At 38.0% G+C, this 16,232-nt stretch overlaps 1 protein-coding gene and 1 long non-coding RNA gene across 3 annotated transcripts in view; one reads left to right on the top strand and one right to left on the bottom strand.

Annotated features, from left to right (window-relative positions):
- LOC309644610 overlaps positions 1-16,232 on the top strand; it is a 773,586-nt gene that overhangs the window by 539,693 nt on the left and 217,661 nt on the right. The gene's annotated exons all lie outside the window — the stretch shown is intronic.
- DUSP10 (dual specificity phosphatase 10) overlaps positions 512-16,232 on the bottom strand; it is a 52,933-nt gene continuing 37,212 nt past the window's right edge. For both annotated transcript variants that reach the window (XM_082427106.1, XM_082427105.1), the window contains exon 4: positions 512-16,224. In XM_082427106.1, the coding sequence (XP_082283232.1) occupies positions 15,959-16,224 (266 nt within the window). In that variant the 3' untranslated portion in view covers positions 512-15,958. The remainder of the gene's footprint in view (positions 16,225-16,232) is intronic.

The following is a 16,232-nucleotide window of genomic DNA, read 5'->3' on the forward strand; positions in this document are numbered from 1 at the left end:
ACAAGGTTCATTGCAGCTCTATTTATAATAGCCAGGACATGGAAGCAACCTAAGTGTTCATTGACAGATGACTGGATAAAGAAGATGTGGCACATATATACAATGGAATATTACTCAGCCATAAAAAGGAACGGAACTGAGTTATTTGTAGTGAGGTGGATGGAGTTAGAGTCTGTCATACAGAGTGAAGTAAGTCAGAAAGAGAAAACCAAATACCATATACTAACACATATATGTGGAATCTAAAAAAGAAAAAAAAAAGAAAAGAAAATGGTCAGATGAATCTAGGGGCAAGACGGGAATAAAGATGCAGACCTACTAGAGAATGGACTTGAGGATACAGAGAGGGGGAAGGGTAAGCTGGGACAAAGTGAGAGAGTGTCATGGACATATATACACTACCAAACGTAAAATAGATAGCTAGTGGGAAGCAGCAGCATAGCACAGGGAGATCAGCTCAGTGCTTTGTCACCACCTAGAGGGGTGGGATGCGAGGGTGGGAGGGAGGGACATGCAAGAGGGAAGAGATATGGGGACATGTGTCTATGTATAACTGATTCACTTTGTTATAAAGCAGAAACTGACACACCATTGTAAAGCAATTATACTCTAATAAAGATGTTTAAAAAAAAAAAAGATACTTAACAGTCATAGTAAAAAAAAAAAAAAACAGAAGAAACATTTGTCAGTATCCTAGTGTTGTGTTACTCAATATGCTACGTGCTTTGCCCACATTCACTCATTTAATCCTCTCAACCATGTGAAGTAGGAAATGAAGACTCAGAGACGTTAAATAACTTGGTCTATATCACACGGGACTTATGACTCCTAGACCTAAGTATTTTTAATGCATTTTTTAATTGAAGTATAGCTGCTGTACAATATTATACAAGTTACAGGTGTACAATATAGTTATTCACAAATGTAAAGGTTATACTCCATTTATAGTTATTATAATATATTGGCTATATTCCTTGTGTTGTACAGTATATCCTTGCAGCTTATTTTACACATATAGTTTGTACCTCTTGATCCTCTAACCCTATTTTTCCCCTCCCCCTTCCCTCTCCCCACTGATAACCAGTAGTTTGTTCTCCATATCTGTGAGATTACATCTTTATTCATTCATCTGTTGATGAACACTTAGGTTGCCTCCGCATCTTGTAAATTGTAAATAATGCTGCTATGAACATTGGGGTGTGTATATCTTTTTGAATTAGTATTTTTGTTTTTTTCAGATATATACCCAGGAGTGGAAATGCTGGGTCATATAGTGGTTCTATTGTTTGTTTTTCAAGAAAATTCCATGCTGTTTTCCACAGTGGCTGCACAAATTTATATTCCCACCAACAGCATACAAGTGTTCCCTTTTCTCCACATCCTTGCCAACATGTATTATTTGTGGTCTTTTTGATGAGAGCCATTCTAACAGGTGTGAAAATATATCTCATTGTAGTTTTGATGTGCATTTCTCTGATGATTAGTGATGTTGAGCATATTTTCATGTGCCTGTTAGACATCTGCATGTCCTTTTTGGAAAAATGTCTATTCAGGTCTTCTGTGCATTTTTAAATTGAGTTGCTGGGTTTTATTTTTATTTTTTTGATGTTGAGCTGTATGAGCTGTTTATATATTTTGGGTGTTAACCCCTTATTTCCTCCCATTCAGTAGGTTGTCTTTTTGTTTTGTTGATGGTTTCCTTTGCTGTGCAAAGGCTTTTAGGTTTAATTAGGTTCCATTTGTTTATTTTTGCTTTTATTTCCTTTGCTTTAGGAGACAGATCCAAAAAAATATTGCTACAATTTATGTCAAAGAGTGTTCTGCCTATGTTATTTTAAGGAGTTTTATGGTTTCCAGTCTTACATTTAGGTCTTAATCCATTTTGAGCTTATTTTTGTATATGGTGTTAGAGAATGCTATAATTTCATTCTTTTACATGTAGCTGTCCAGCTTTCCCAGCATGACTTATTGAAGACACTCTCTTTTCTCCATTGTATTTTCTTGCTTCTTTTGTCATAGATTAATTGACCATACATGTATGGGTTGATTTCTGGTCTCTCTATTATGTTCCATTAATCTATGTGTCTGTTTTTGTGCCAGTACCGTACTATTTTGATTACTGTAACTTTGTAGTATAGTCTAAAGTCAGAGAGCCTGATTCCTCCAGCTCTGTTCTTCTCTCTCAAGATTGTTTTTGTTATTTGGGGTATTTTGTGTTTCCATACAAAATTTTAAATTATTTGTGTTAGTTCTTTGAAAACTGCCATTGGTATTTTGATAAAGATTGTATTGAATCTGTAGATTGCCTTGGGTAGTGTGGTAGTTTTAACAATATTAAATATTCCAATGCAAGGACATGGTATATTTTCCCATCTACTTGTGTCATCTTCAATTTCTTTCATCAATGTCTTATAGTTTTCTGAGTATAGGTCTTTTACCTCCTTAGGTAGGTTTGTTCTTTGGTATCTGATTCTTTTTGATGTGATGGTAAATGGGATTGTTTCCTTAATTTCTCTTTTTGATAGTTTGTTGTTAGTGTATAAAAATGCAATAGATTTCTGAATATTGATTTTGTATCCTGAAACTTTACCGAATTCATTAATGAGCTCTAGTAGTTTTCTGGTGGTGTCTTTAGAATCTTCTATGTATAGTATCATGTTATCTGCAAACAGTGACAGTTTCACTTCTTTCTTTCCAATTTGGATTCCTTTCATCTCTTTTTCTTGTCTCATTGCTGTGCCTAGTACTTTCAATACTATGTTGAATAAAAATGACAAGAGTGGGCATCCTTGTCTCGTTCCTAATATAAGAGGGAAAGTTTTCAGCTTTTCACCATTGAGTACAATGTTAGCTGTGGGTTTGTTATATATGGCTTTTATTATGTTGAGGTATGTTACCTCTATGCCCACTTTCTGGAGAGTTTTTTTATTATAAATGGATGTTGAATTTGTCAAAATATTTTTCTGTATCTATTGAGAAGATCATGTGATTTTTATTTGTTAATGTAGTGTGTCACACTGATAGATTTGTGGACATTGAACCATCATCCTTGTACCCCTCGGAGAAATCTCACTTGATCATGGTGTATGATACTTGCAATGTATTGTTGGATTTGGTTGGCAATATTTTGTTGAGGATTTTTGTATCTATGTTCATCAGTGATATTGGCCTGTAATTTTCTTTATTTGTGATATCTTTGTCTGTTTTTGGTATCAGGGTGATCCTGGCCTCATAGAATGGGTTCGGGAGTGTCCTTCATCTGTAAGTTTTTGGAATAGTTTGAGAAGGGTAAGTGTTAACTCTTCTCTAAATGTTTGCTAGAATCTACCTGTGAAGCCATCTGATCCTGGACTTTTGTTTTGTTGAGAGTTTTTAAATAACTGATTAAATTTCATTACTGGTAATTGGTCTGTTCATATTTTCTATTTCTTCCTGGTTCAGTCTTGGGAGATTGTACATTTCTAAGAATTTTTCCATTTCTTCTAGGTCATCCATTTTATTGGCATATAGTTGTTCATAGTAATCTTTTATGATCTTTTGTATTTCTGTGGTATCAATTGTAACTTCTCCTTTCTTATTTCTGATTTTATTGATTTGGGCCCTCTCCCTTTTTTTTCTTGATGAGTATATCTAAGTGTTTATCAATTTCGTTTATCTTTTGTTTTCTTTTTGGCCGTGTGGCTTGTGGGATTTTAGTTTCCCGACCAGGGATCAAACCCCAGCCCTCAGCAGTGAGAGCATAGAGTCCTAAACACTGGACCATCAGAGAATTCCCTTGTTTATCTTTTCAAAGAATTAGCTTTTAGTTTCATTAATATTTTCTATTGCTTTTTTTTAGTCTCTATTTTATTTATGTCTGTTCTGATCTTTATCATTTCTTTCCTTTTATTAACTTTCTGTTTTGTTTGTTCTTCTTTCTCTAGTTCCTTTAGATGTAAGGTTAGGTTGTTTATTTGACATTTTTCTTGTTTCCTGAGATATGTTTGTATCACTATAAACGTCCCTCTTAGAACTGATTTTGCTGTGTCCCATAGGTTTTAGATCATCATCCTCTTTGATTTCTTCAGTGATCCACTGGTTTTTTAGTAGCATATTGTTTAGCCTCCACTTGTTTGTGTTTTTTGCAGGTTTTTTTTTTGGAGTTGATTTCTAGTCTCATGGCATTGTGGTCTGAAAATATGCTTGATATGATTTCACTTTTCTTAAATTTACTGATGCTTATTTTGTGACCTAGCGTGTGATCTATTCTGGAGAATAGTCCATGTGCTCTTGAAAAGAGTGTGTATTCTGCTGTTTTCGGATGGAATGCTCTCTATATATATCAGTTAGGTTTATCTGGTCTAATGTGTTATTTAAGGCCATTCCCTTATTGATTTTCTGTCTGGTTGATCTGCCTATTGATGTAAGTGAGTTGTTTAAGTACCTTACTATTAATGTGTTACTGTTGATTTCTACCTTTATATCCATTAATATTTGCTTTATGTATTTAGGTGCTCCTCTGTTGGGTGCATATATATTTACAATTGTTGTATTTTCTTCTTGGATTGATCCCTTGATCCTTATGTAATGTCCTCTTTGTCTCTTGTAATTGTCTTTATTTTAAAGTCTATTTTGTCTTATATAAGTATTGCTACCTTGGCTTTCCTTTGATTTCCATTTGCATGGAATAAGTTTTTCCATCCCCTCACTTTAGATCTAAAGTGAGTCTCTTGTAGGCAGCATAAATGCAGGTCTTATTTTTGTACATTAAGCCAATCTATGTCTTTTGATTGGAGAATTTAGTCTATTTACATTTAAGGTGATTATTGATATGTATGTTCTTATTGCCAGTTTGTTACTTGTTTTAGGGTTGCTTTTGTACTTTTTTTTTTTTTTTCCTTTCTTCTTCTTTTGTTCTCTTCTCCTGTGATTTGATGACTGTCTTTAGTGTTATGTTTGGATTCCTTTTTCTTTTTTGTTTGTGTATTTATTATAGATTTTACATTTATGGTTACCATGAGGTTTGTATATAGCAATATATATATATATATATATATATATATATATATATATATATATATATATATATATACACATTATTGTTTTAAGTTGCTGGTCTCTTAATTTCAAGTGCATCTTAACAACCCTCCATTTGTACTCTCCTGCCTTCAAGATTACTGGTTTTGACAACATATTTTACATCTAATTGTTTTGTGTATCCCTTAACTGCTTATTGTGGATACAGACTACTTTTGTCTTTTAACCTTTCTACTATCTTTATGCGTGGATGATTTCCTACGTTTACTGTATGCTTGCCTTTACTGGTGAGTTTTTCATTTTGTAATTTTCATGTTTTTACTTGTGGCCTTCCTTTTTCACTTAGAGAAGTCCTTTTAACATTTCCTGTAAAGCTGGTTTGGTGGTGCTGAACTCTTTTAGCTTTTGCTTGTCTGCAAAGCTTTTGATCTCTCCATCAAATCTGGATGAGAGCCTCACTGGGTAGAGTATTCTTGGTTGTAAGTTTTTCCCTTTCTTCACTTCAAATATATCATGCCACTACCTTCTGGCCTGCAGCTGAAAAGTCAGCTGATAGTCATATGGGAGTTCTCTTGTGTGTTATTTGTTGCTTTTCCCTTGCCGCTAATATTCTTTACCTTTAATTTTTGTCATTTTAATTTCAATGTGTCTTGGTGTGTTCCTTTTTGGGTTAATTCTGTATGGGACTCTCTGTACATTCTGGACTTGGATGTCTGTTTCTTTTCCCAGGTTAGGGAAGTTTTCAGCTATTATGTCTTCAAATATGTTCTCTACCCCTTTCTCTCTCTCTTCTCCTTCTGGGAACCCTATAGTGTGAATGTTAGTGTGCTTGATGTTGTCCCAAAGGTCTCTTAAACTGTCCTCATTTCTTTTAATTTTTGTATTTTCTGTTCAGCATCACTGATTTCCAGTACTCTTTCTTCTAGATTGCTGATCCATTCCTCTATATTATTTAGTCTACTGTTGATTCCTTCTAGTACATTTTTATTTCAGTTATTATGTTCTTCATCTCTGTTTGGTTGTTCTTTTTATTTTCTAATTCTCTGTTAAAAACGTCTAACTTCTTGCTCTATGCATGCATTCTTCTCCTGAGATCTTTGATCATCTTTACAGTCACTACCCTGAACTCCTTTCTCATATAGATTGCCTGTCTCCACTTCACTTAATTCTTCTTCTGGGGTTTTATTTTGCTCCTTTGTCTGGAACATGTTCCTCCTGGAGCTGGTGCCTGCCACTGCTGGGTGGAGCTGGGTTCTGGGCCCTTTGGTAGGCAAGGCCATTAGACCTAAGTATTTTTTTTTACTATACAAGAGGAATCCTTAAGAATAGAATGTAGTGGGACTTCCCTGGTGATCCAGTGGTAAAGAATCTTCCTTCCAATGCAGGGGATGTGGGTTTGATCCCTGATCAGGGAACTAAGATCCCACATGCTGCGGGGCAACTAAGCTCACACGCCACAACTACCAAGCTCACGCATCTCAATGAGCAAGCCCACGTGACACAAACTACAGAGCCCACGTGCCCTGGAGCCCATGTGCCACAACTAGAGCGAGAAAAAAACCCACAAGCCACAACTAGATAGAAGTCCGCTAGAGAGAAGCCCGCACGTCACAACTAGAGAGAAAAAACCCACCAGAACTAGAGAAAAGCCTGCACACTGCAACGAAGAGTCCGCGCGCTGCAACTAAGACCTGACACGGCCAGAAAAATTAAAAAAAAAAAAAGAATAGTATGTAGCGTTTGATGTTCTAGGACATTTTAGTTGACATTTGTCCTGAGGAGAAAACATACTTATCCCCTAAGATGAAAAGAGTTGTAACTAAGAACAAAAAGTTGACTTAAGTGCTTACTTCCTCCTTTGAACTTCAGGTTTATTCACTCAAGAAATGATTCAGAAGGAAATAATTATAATTTAAACATGTCATAAAAGGATTATATAATCATATATGTTTGTAGAAGGCTCAGTAGCCTCATGATAAAGACTTCAACTTTATCCTGGCACCAAAGACAACTGGCTTTTAGGGAATTCTCTTCAAGGAAAAGGATAAGTTGTTATTCTGACCCTTCCTACTACTAAGAAGGAGGCACAATGTCTAACAGGCCTTATTAGATTTTGGAGAAAATATATACCTCATTGGGCGTGTTAATCCAGTCTATTTACCAAGTAACATGAAAGGTTATTAATTTAAGTAGGGTCCTGTTATATTGTGATTTACAATAAGAAATAAATATTTGACCTTTGTTTCCACTTCTGACAGAGAGATCCTAAAACCCTTGGAATTTCCCATGGATGAGAGTGATAAAGGTGTATTTTGTTATGTTACTGAGATAACTTTTGGAAAGCACCTAAGTATGGTGGCTAGGTGCCAGGGAAACCAACCATGTAACTAAATGGTTGGAACTTTCAGCCCCACCCAGGACATCTGGGGAGGGGAAAGAGGCTGGACAGTGAGTTCAACCACCAATGGCTGATGATTTAATCAATTGTGCCTACGTAATGAAACCTCTATAAAAACCCAACAGGACAGGATTTGGAGAGCTTCTGGGTTGGTGAACATGTGGAGATTTGGGGAGTGTGGTGTGCTCTGAGAAGACGTTGAAGCTCTGTGCCCTTTCCCCATATCTTTCTCTATGAATTTCTTCCATCTGGTTGTTCCTAATAAACTTTTATAATATACTGTTAAACTTATAAGTAAAATGTTTCTCAGAGTCCTGTTAGCCACTCTAGCAAATTAATCAAATCCAAGGAAGAGTTGTTATTGGAACCCACAATCTATAGCTGGTCAGTCAGAAACACTGGTAATAATATAGACTTTGATTGGTGTCTGGAGTGGAGGGGGGTGGTTAGTCTTGTAGGACTAAGCCCTTAACCTGTGGGAGCTGGTGCTATCTCCAGGTAGTGTCAGAATTGAGTTGAATTGTAGGACACCCATCTGGTGTCCAATAATAGCTTGGTATGGTGGGGAAAAACCCCCACACATTGGAATTGGGTGCAGAAACTTAGCTCCAGAACAAGAGAAGTCTCTACAATATTTCAAGGCTGTCATGCAAGCTGCTCTTGCATCTAAATCCAGTACATTCCATGGTGCTAGAAGGGTCTGTATTAGGTAGGGATCCTGTATGAACCCATTCACCTGATAGGTGAATCATGGAGCAGACATTTAGGATTTTGGAACAAAACTATGACAGCTTCTTTAGAAGAGAAGAAGAAGAGCTCTTTTTCTGAGTAACAGTTTGAAACTGGAAGCTTATTCATAGACCATCTTGTTATAATGCAACATGAATTGTTCATGAAGAACTAAGAGTTATTGACCCAATAAGCCTCTAAGTTAGGCATGAATAATATTATTCCATTATCAAGTGGAATTGGAATATGTGAAATCAGATACAAGTAAGTTGAGTAAACAAGTGACCCAAATACCCATGGTCTCTATTCTTGAACTCACACTTATGGCTTCATGAGACGTTCTCTGTGACCAGTGGACTGAAAGAAAAATATTTGACCTTGATTGCAGAGTTTTGTGTGATATCTCAGTATCATCCTAAAATGAATGGCTACATCTCTACAGCCCCACTTGGAGGTGGCTAAGGATGATTGTGGTAAAGGAAAAATTGCCCTGTGGGCAGAATTTGCAGCAGTGCACGTGGTTGTTCATTTTGTCTGAGAGATAGAGATATAGATCTACGTTGCTTCATGGGCAGTAGCTAATGGTTTACATGGATAATCAGAGACTTAGAAAAAACATGATTGGAAAATTGGTGACAGAGAAGTCTGGGAAAGAAGTCAATGGATAGAACTCCCTGAATGGGCACAGAATGTACCATGTCAATGTTCAAAAAAGCTCAACCTCAGCATAGAAGGATCTTAATAATGGTCAAGATGACACATTCTGTGAACTTCTGTCAAGTCCCTTTCTCTAGTCACACCTACCATTGACAATGGGCTCATGCACAAAATAGCCATGATGGCAGAGATGGAGGTTATGCTTGAGCTCAGCAACATGAATTTCCACTCACCATGGCTACCTTGGCTACAGAAACTGCTGAGGATCCGACTCCAACCCACCCAAAGCAGAGACTAATACCAAGCCCCTGAAATAGAACCATTCCTAGAGTAATCAGCCAGCTGTCTGATAGCAGGTTCATTATATTGGACCTCTTCTATTGTGGAAGGGACAGTGTTTTGTTCTCACTCCACAGAAACCTACTCTTCATGTGGATTTGCCTTCTCTGCTTGCAATACTTTTGCCAAAATTAGTGTCTGTGGGCTTATAGAATTCTAATGTCTAATTCACTGAGATGTTATTCCACAATGCTTTGCTTCTGACCGAGGAACTTATTTTGCAGCACATAAGTGTGGCAACAGGATCACACTCATGGAATTTACTAGTCTTACTATGTTGTCCATCACTCTGAAGCAGTAAAATAGTTCTTTTAACAATTCAGTTACTGAGTTAGATGAATGGAAAACTTTTCAGGGCTAGGGTAATGTCCTGCAAGATGCAATACATTCTCTAATTTGTCAACCAATATATGTTGCTGTTTCTCCCTTATCCAAGATTCACAGGTCCAGAAAGAGCTGTAAATGAAAAAACACCTCTTGCTGTTACTCCAGGTGATCTACTTGCAAAATTTGTTTTACCTACTCTGCAACTTTTGGCTCTACTGGTCTAGAAGTCTTAGTTCCCAAGGGATAGATGCTTCTGCTAGGAGATCCAGCAATGGCTCCATTAAACTGGAAGTTGATACTGTCTGCTGGCTACTTTGGTCCCCTCATGTTAAAGAAACAACAGGCAAAGAAAGAGGTTACTGTATTTCTGGGATGACTTGCGACTACCAAGGGGAAATTGGATTACTACAGGATTATGGGAGTAGGAAGAACTATGTCTAGACAAAGGGCACCGCCTACACTCTCATGTCCTGTAACAAAAGGATCCAATGCAGACAGGACTGCCAAAGGCTCAGATCCTTCAAAAATGAAGATTTAGGTTACCCTAACAGGCAAGGAACCATGACCATGTGAGAGGCTTGCTGAGGACAAAGGGTAAATGGAATGGGTAGTAAAAGAAGGAAGTTATAAACATCAGCTGTGACTACATGATCATTTGTAGAAATTAGGACAGTAAGAGTTATAAACATTTCTTACTTTGATATAAATATATTTGTTTATATATTAACCAATTCTTTCTTTCTCCTCTATCTACCATCTAATATTAAATGTGGTAAAAGTAGTTATCCGTTGTATTAGTCTCCTTGGGCTGTCATAACAAAGTCCCAAAAACTGGGTGACTTAAAACAATAGAAATTTATTCCCCTACAGTCTGGAGGCTAGGAGTCCAAAATCAAGGTGTCATCAGGGTTAGTTCTTTTGGAGGCTCTGAGAATCTGTCTCATGTCTCTCTGTTACTTTCTGGTGATATCCAGAAATCTTTGGTGTTCCTTGCCTCTTAGATGAATCACTCCAATTTCCACCTCCCTAGTTATATGCCATTGGTTCCTTTGTGTGTGTCCAAATTTCCCTCTTTATAAGAGGGATTGGTCCAATTACACCAGTAATTGTATTAGCCCCCATCTTAATCCAATATGACCTTTTTAAAATTTGATTACATCTGCAACTATGCTATTTCCAAATAAGATCACATTTACAAGGTCTGGGATTTAAACTTCAAAAACATCTTTTTGGCAAACACAATTCAATCTGTAATATCCTTATATCTCAGTATTTAAATTTCAGAATTTCAAAGGGAGAGTGGACCTCAAGTATAAGAGGAATGAACATCACCCCCAAAATGGATAAAGTAACACATGAGACTATGCATTTTCATTTTGAGAGAGGATTGGTATCTTTTCAACTGTGGAAGAGATAGTTGCATCTTCTTAGGTAGAAACATCGTTTTCTAAAGTCTTTGTTTGGAAGTTATATGTACAGTTAAAAGAAGTGTAAATGGACGGCAAGTTGGCAAGGGATAAACTGGGGTGGCTTTGTACAATATCAACTTAGCTGAATCAGAAACTGCATTTCCCAGAATTCCTTTTCCTGTTTAATGCTGGGTTAAGGTTCACCTTGAAAGAACTCTACATGAGACTTGGAAGGCAGAAGTGAAGCAGTGGCCATTATACTATGAAGAGGGCAACAGGCACTATTGCCACCAGTGCACATTTTCACCGACCTGGAATCTCACCTTGACTTAGGGCCACAGCTGTGATCGCAGCTCCTGAAGCTCTCTCCAGATCTCCTCCTTTGCTTCACAAGTCCTGCACCAGGTACATGGTCAGCAACATGGGAAAGGGCACTGGATCCTTCTCCAAAGTCACCTACATCATGGAAGTTGGTAAAAGGCAAATGTGCGTTCTAGTTTTTCCTCCTAATTCCAGTTCTTCCTTGTTCTCCTGTACTTCATCTTACCTTTTCTCCCTGGTAGCTCTGCTGACGCACAGAGACTTCAGCCCATCATCAGACACAGAGGCAACAGACTCCCACTGACTTCTTCACTAGATCCCACAGTTGTCTAACCCCATGTATCTGCCACCAAACACTGGCAAAGTTTGTCACACAGGAGGAAATCAGGAATGATGGAAAGAACTGGCATTCATAGTCTACTGCCTTCATAAAGTCAGAAAATCTTCTACAGATAGGTTTAATTTTGGACAATTATTTCTAACTAACTACCTTCTTGTTGCCCATCCTTCTGGAGGCCAGAACTTGCTAGTCATTTTTGACGTCTCTTCCACCCACATCCATATATTATGATTCTCTCCAATTAGAGCATAAAACCAAACATCAACCCATATTTCCTGAGATTGGACGTTACAGGCTTGAGGAATAAAACATAAATATGTGTTGTAGCTTATTTACAAGAGCCTACTCACAAACAAGGCGATGTCCACATCATCTCTATTCAGTTTGGCTTGCCAGACTTCTTATCTTCCAGCAGAACTGGTTAGAGCAATTTAATAGCATTCTATCTTAATCACCTTCTGAAGTGTGATTCAGTTTTCTTAGTTCTATACTCTGATATAGTTTTGTTTGTTTGTTTTACTATAAAAACTCCCATTTTCTCCTGTTCACCATATTTTATCACCCTTTTGGAAAGTCGTCTTTCCTCATTTACTATCAACAGGTGATCTTGGGGTTATGTACACTTCTTCTTTCACATCTCCCCTTGTACATGTCCTCCACTTGTTAGCTTCCCTGCCTCACAACCTGCCTTACCTGTCCTTTTCCAAAAGTTGCGGACACAAGCTCTTCCATGAAATGTGGACTCTACACCTTGGTTAATATCCATTGATTGGAAATGTATTAACTGGAAAAACATGTTTATAGAGGAGCTGAAGCTGCTATTCTGTTTAATGTGAAGTAACAATGCCTGTTGTATCTGTTTTTTTTTTTATTAGATGTGTTATAGATTCATTCTATTAAATTGTTAAGTTCATCCAGCATGCAACAACACTTGTTGGACTCTGAGAATGACACACGCATCAGTCAGTCAGAGACTGCTTCTCAAGAAGATAACAATGGATTTCCCAGCTCAGCCCCAAGGCTCCCAGGTACCAAGTGAGGCCCAGATGCTGTAATGGAGCAGGAGCAGGACCCTGTGGGGCCTTCCCAGGGCAGACCACTCCCTCATGTCCTCAGCTCTAACCCTTCTTTGAAGTACCTAGATAATAGCATCTAAAGCACATTTCCTGAGTTGTTTTACAGATGCTAAAACACCCAGGGTTTCCCTGGTGGCACAGTGGTCGAGAATCCACGTGTCAATGCAGGGGACATGGGTTCTAGCCCTGGTCCGAGAAGATCCCACATGCCGCAGAGCAACTAAGCCCATGTGCCACAACTACTGAGCCTGCGCTCTAGAGCCCGTGAGCCACAATTACTGAGCCCGCGTGCTGCAACTACTGAAGCCCTCGCGCCTAGAGCCTATGCTCCGCAGCAAGAGAAGCCACCACAATGAGAAGCCCGCACACTGCGACAAAGTGTAGCCCCCACTCTCCACAACTAGAGAAAGCCTGCGCACAACAATGAAGACCCAACACAGCCAAAAATAAATAAATTAATTAAATAAATTAATAAAAAAATAAATAAATAAAATAAAATAAAACCCCCATCAAGTGGAAGAAATTAACTACTTGATGACCATGAGCACATAGCCCCCAGGCCTACTGGCACCTAAGCACTGACAATGTTAAGCCCTGTGACACTGCCCTGTTACCTCACCATCAACCAATCAGAGAATCGTGCACAAGCTGATCACATACCCTGGAACAAACCTCCCTCACCTTACCTTTAAAACTGCTTTGCTGAAACCCATCAGGGAGTTGGGGTGTTTTGAGCAACAGCTGCCCTGGACTCCTTGCTTGGCACCCTGCAATAAATGCTGCACTTTCCTTCACCGCAACCTGGTGTCAATAGATTGACTTTACTGCTTGAGGGTGAGCAGTGCAAGTTTGGTTCAGTAACAAAACCTGGGGAGTCTGGTTTCTAGAGCAATGGCTTGGTTAATCCATGTAGTTTTCATGAAGTGGTTAACATTCCTCATGAAGAAATAGAGGCTAAATGACTCAAAACAGATTAGCAAAAAAGACCTGAGTCTCTCTCAGAATTCTTGGTATGCTGGTTGGCAGGGTTTCTATCTGCCCCAGGACAGTCTTGGTCTCAAAATCATAAAGTTCAAAAAACATAAATTATTTCCATGTAGCTAAAGAAGGGAAACTATGTTCACTGTTCATCTTGTTTGTTTGTTTGTTTGTTAGTTAAAAAAAAATGAAAAAAAAAAAAGAAAAGAAAGGGAATAAAACTTACACTATTAGAACTTTAACATTTGGATTTAGAATAAAGAAAAAGAAATATCTAGTAAATCATTATGTATTTTAACTCACTGATTATATATCAACCCCTCTCCTTAAATATGTTCTAGCACCAAGAAAATTGTTAGTTTGCAGAGTAGAAAGCACCATAAGAGAAATTTACTTTTCATCCTAACACTTTGTAGTAAACCAAAATCATTCAAGACAGCTCTCAGTTAATTCCTGCTAACGTCAGTCTCTACTTTTCTAATAAAAGAAAAAGTTAAATCCCTTCTAATAGAAAAGCTATTTTTAAAATGTCAAAAATATTTCATTATAACACTTGTCAGCAAATATTCACAAGAATAGTATGTCCAAATGTAGTCATATAGAATTGAAAATGCCAGAATTCTCCTACTTTCTCACCCCAGGCAAATCTTAATTTGCTGTGAATCTTCCCTATGGCCAAATCCCTGGAGGCATCTATTTTAATAAAACATAGAAAACATTTGAATCATGTTCTTCCCCTACCCCACTCTTACTCTGCTGTGGATTGGGAACCCATGGAACGCTAGCTGTGTATTAGCCAAGTGTGATGGGGAAGCTGAACTTAGGAATCTGAGTTCAGTTTGCTAGCAAAAAAGTAGGAAGTAGCAACGTGTTGCAGTGTACACTATGTGGTTAATGTTACCAAAGATGTCGAGTGAGCAAATGACAGTGGGGGAGGGAGGCGTCAAGACCCCTACCTGTCAGATTGCCATACATATTTATCAGAGAACCACTGGGGAGATCACAGAATCCTAACCAATCTATCTGGCAGTGACCTGATCACCAAGGCTCAAAGGCTGATATAGAACCTTCTCACGCCTTGAAGGAGGTTACCTGAGGCTTCCGCTTTGTAGGAGGAATTACATTGGCAGAAGTGGATGGCAGGGCTGTGGCAATAGAGGACATCATGACTAGGCAGACTGGAACTTTTTTTACTCCCTTGTTAATTCTCTCTGCTTCGCCCTAAGAGACTATTTTCTCTCCCTCATCTCTCTTTCCCTTTATAAAAATGTGTGTTTATTTCCAATTATGTTACACGTACAAGTTACTGGAGCTATGAGATGCTTGAACCTGAACTGAGGAAAAGGGGAGGAAAAAAGACACATCTCCAAATGAGTTTCATTTATATAATGAAAATAAATTTTTACACCATCAACAGAAACACACCAAGTTTTTTTTGAGAAAAATATTTTTAAATAAATTTTTGTCTTTTTTTTTTTTTACATTCTGATATACATATGTAACAAGGTTTATGACACTGTAACCAGAATCAAATCAAAAAAAAAAGTTACACAAAGGAAAAAGGTGGGAAAGAAAGTAATTGGTTTTGTTGAATTCCTTTCTAGCTCCAAGCTGGCAACTTTGCACTATTTGTCTATCATTCAGCTGCCAGCTCTAACTCACTTGCACACTCAAAACACCATATTATTGCACAAGAAGCCAGTGAAGGCCTATGGTATAATGGTCAGTTCCTTGCTATTTCAAAAAATCTCTTAAACCCAGAGAGGGGGAAAAAAGTAATCCAGAGTACGAAACACACAAAATCAACAGTATCCTTTGTCTCTTTAAAGAATGGGAAGGGTTCTTAGACCACTTAAGCTGCCCTGATCTTCTCTTTGCACCAGTGAGCACAGCAGGGCTTGGTTTGGTTGGGTTTTTTGTTTTCATAAGGACAGCCCAGGCAGATCCTAGGTCTTCATGATTCAATGTCTTTTCTACGTACTTTGGGTTCTTTTTAATTGGTTTAAAGTGTAGTATCTTCGGTCTATGAACCTGCACAGACTAGTTAATCGTAAACTCTACAAATAGCTTAAAAGGAAAAGGGGAAGAAACAAAGTTTGTTATATTTTTATTGTTGACTTAAAAAAATTACGTCTTTAGCCTCCCTGCTTTGTCAGTTGGCGGGAAGTAAATCTCAACGGCATCAAAAGTTAAATTCTTCTCACACTTGTTAAAAATAAAAAGTTTTAAACAAGTTTGTTTCCATTCACAAACTTTACCCCATCTAAAAAAAAAAAAAAAAGAAAGAAAAAAAAGAAAAGAAAGAATCCATCCTCCTTCCTTTTCGTCTCCTAATGGAGACCAGTCATCATTTCCAGCTAGACTATTGTCACACAACCGTCTCCACACCCATCAGCTTTGGTGTAAGGATTCGTGGTGTCACACCGTTGTTTAGGTCTTCCTCAAACTCCAGCAACTGCCCCATGAAGTTAAGGTTTGGGGAAATAATTGGTCGTTTGCCTTTGACAAATTTATAAGCATCAGTCATGGTCATCCGCGTGTGCTTCATCAGGTAAGCGATGACGATGGTGGCAGAGCGGGACACCCCAGCCTGGCAGTGGATGAGCAGCCCCTTCCCGCACTGGTGAGCTTCCTCTGGAACA

Source organism: Balaenoptera physalus (assembly GCF_965194825.1).
Source record: "Balaenoptera physalus genome assembly, chromosome: 1".
In the NCBI taxonomy this organism is placed as follows: domain Eukaryota; kingdom Metazoa; phylum Chordata; class Mammalia; order Artiodactyla; family Balaenopteridae; genus Balaenoptera; species Balaenoptera physalus.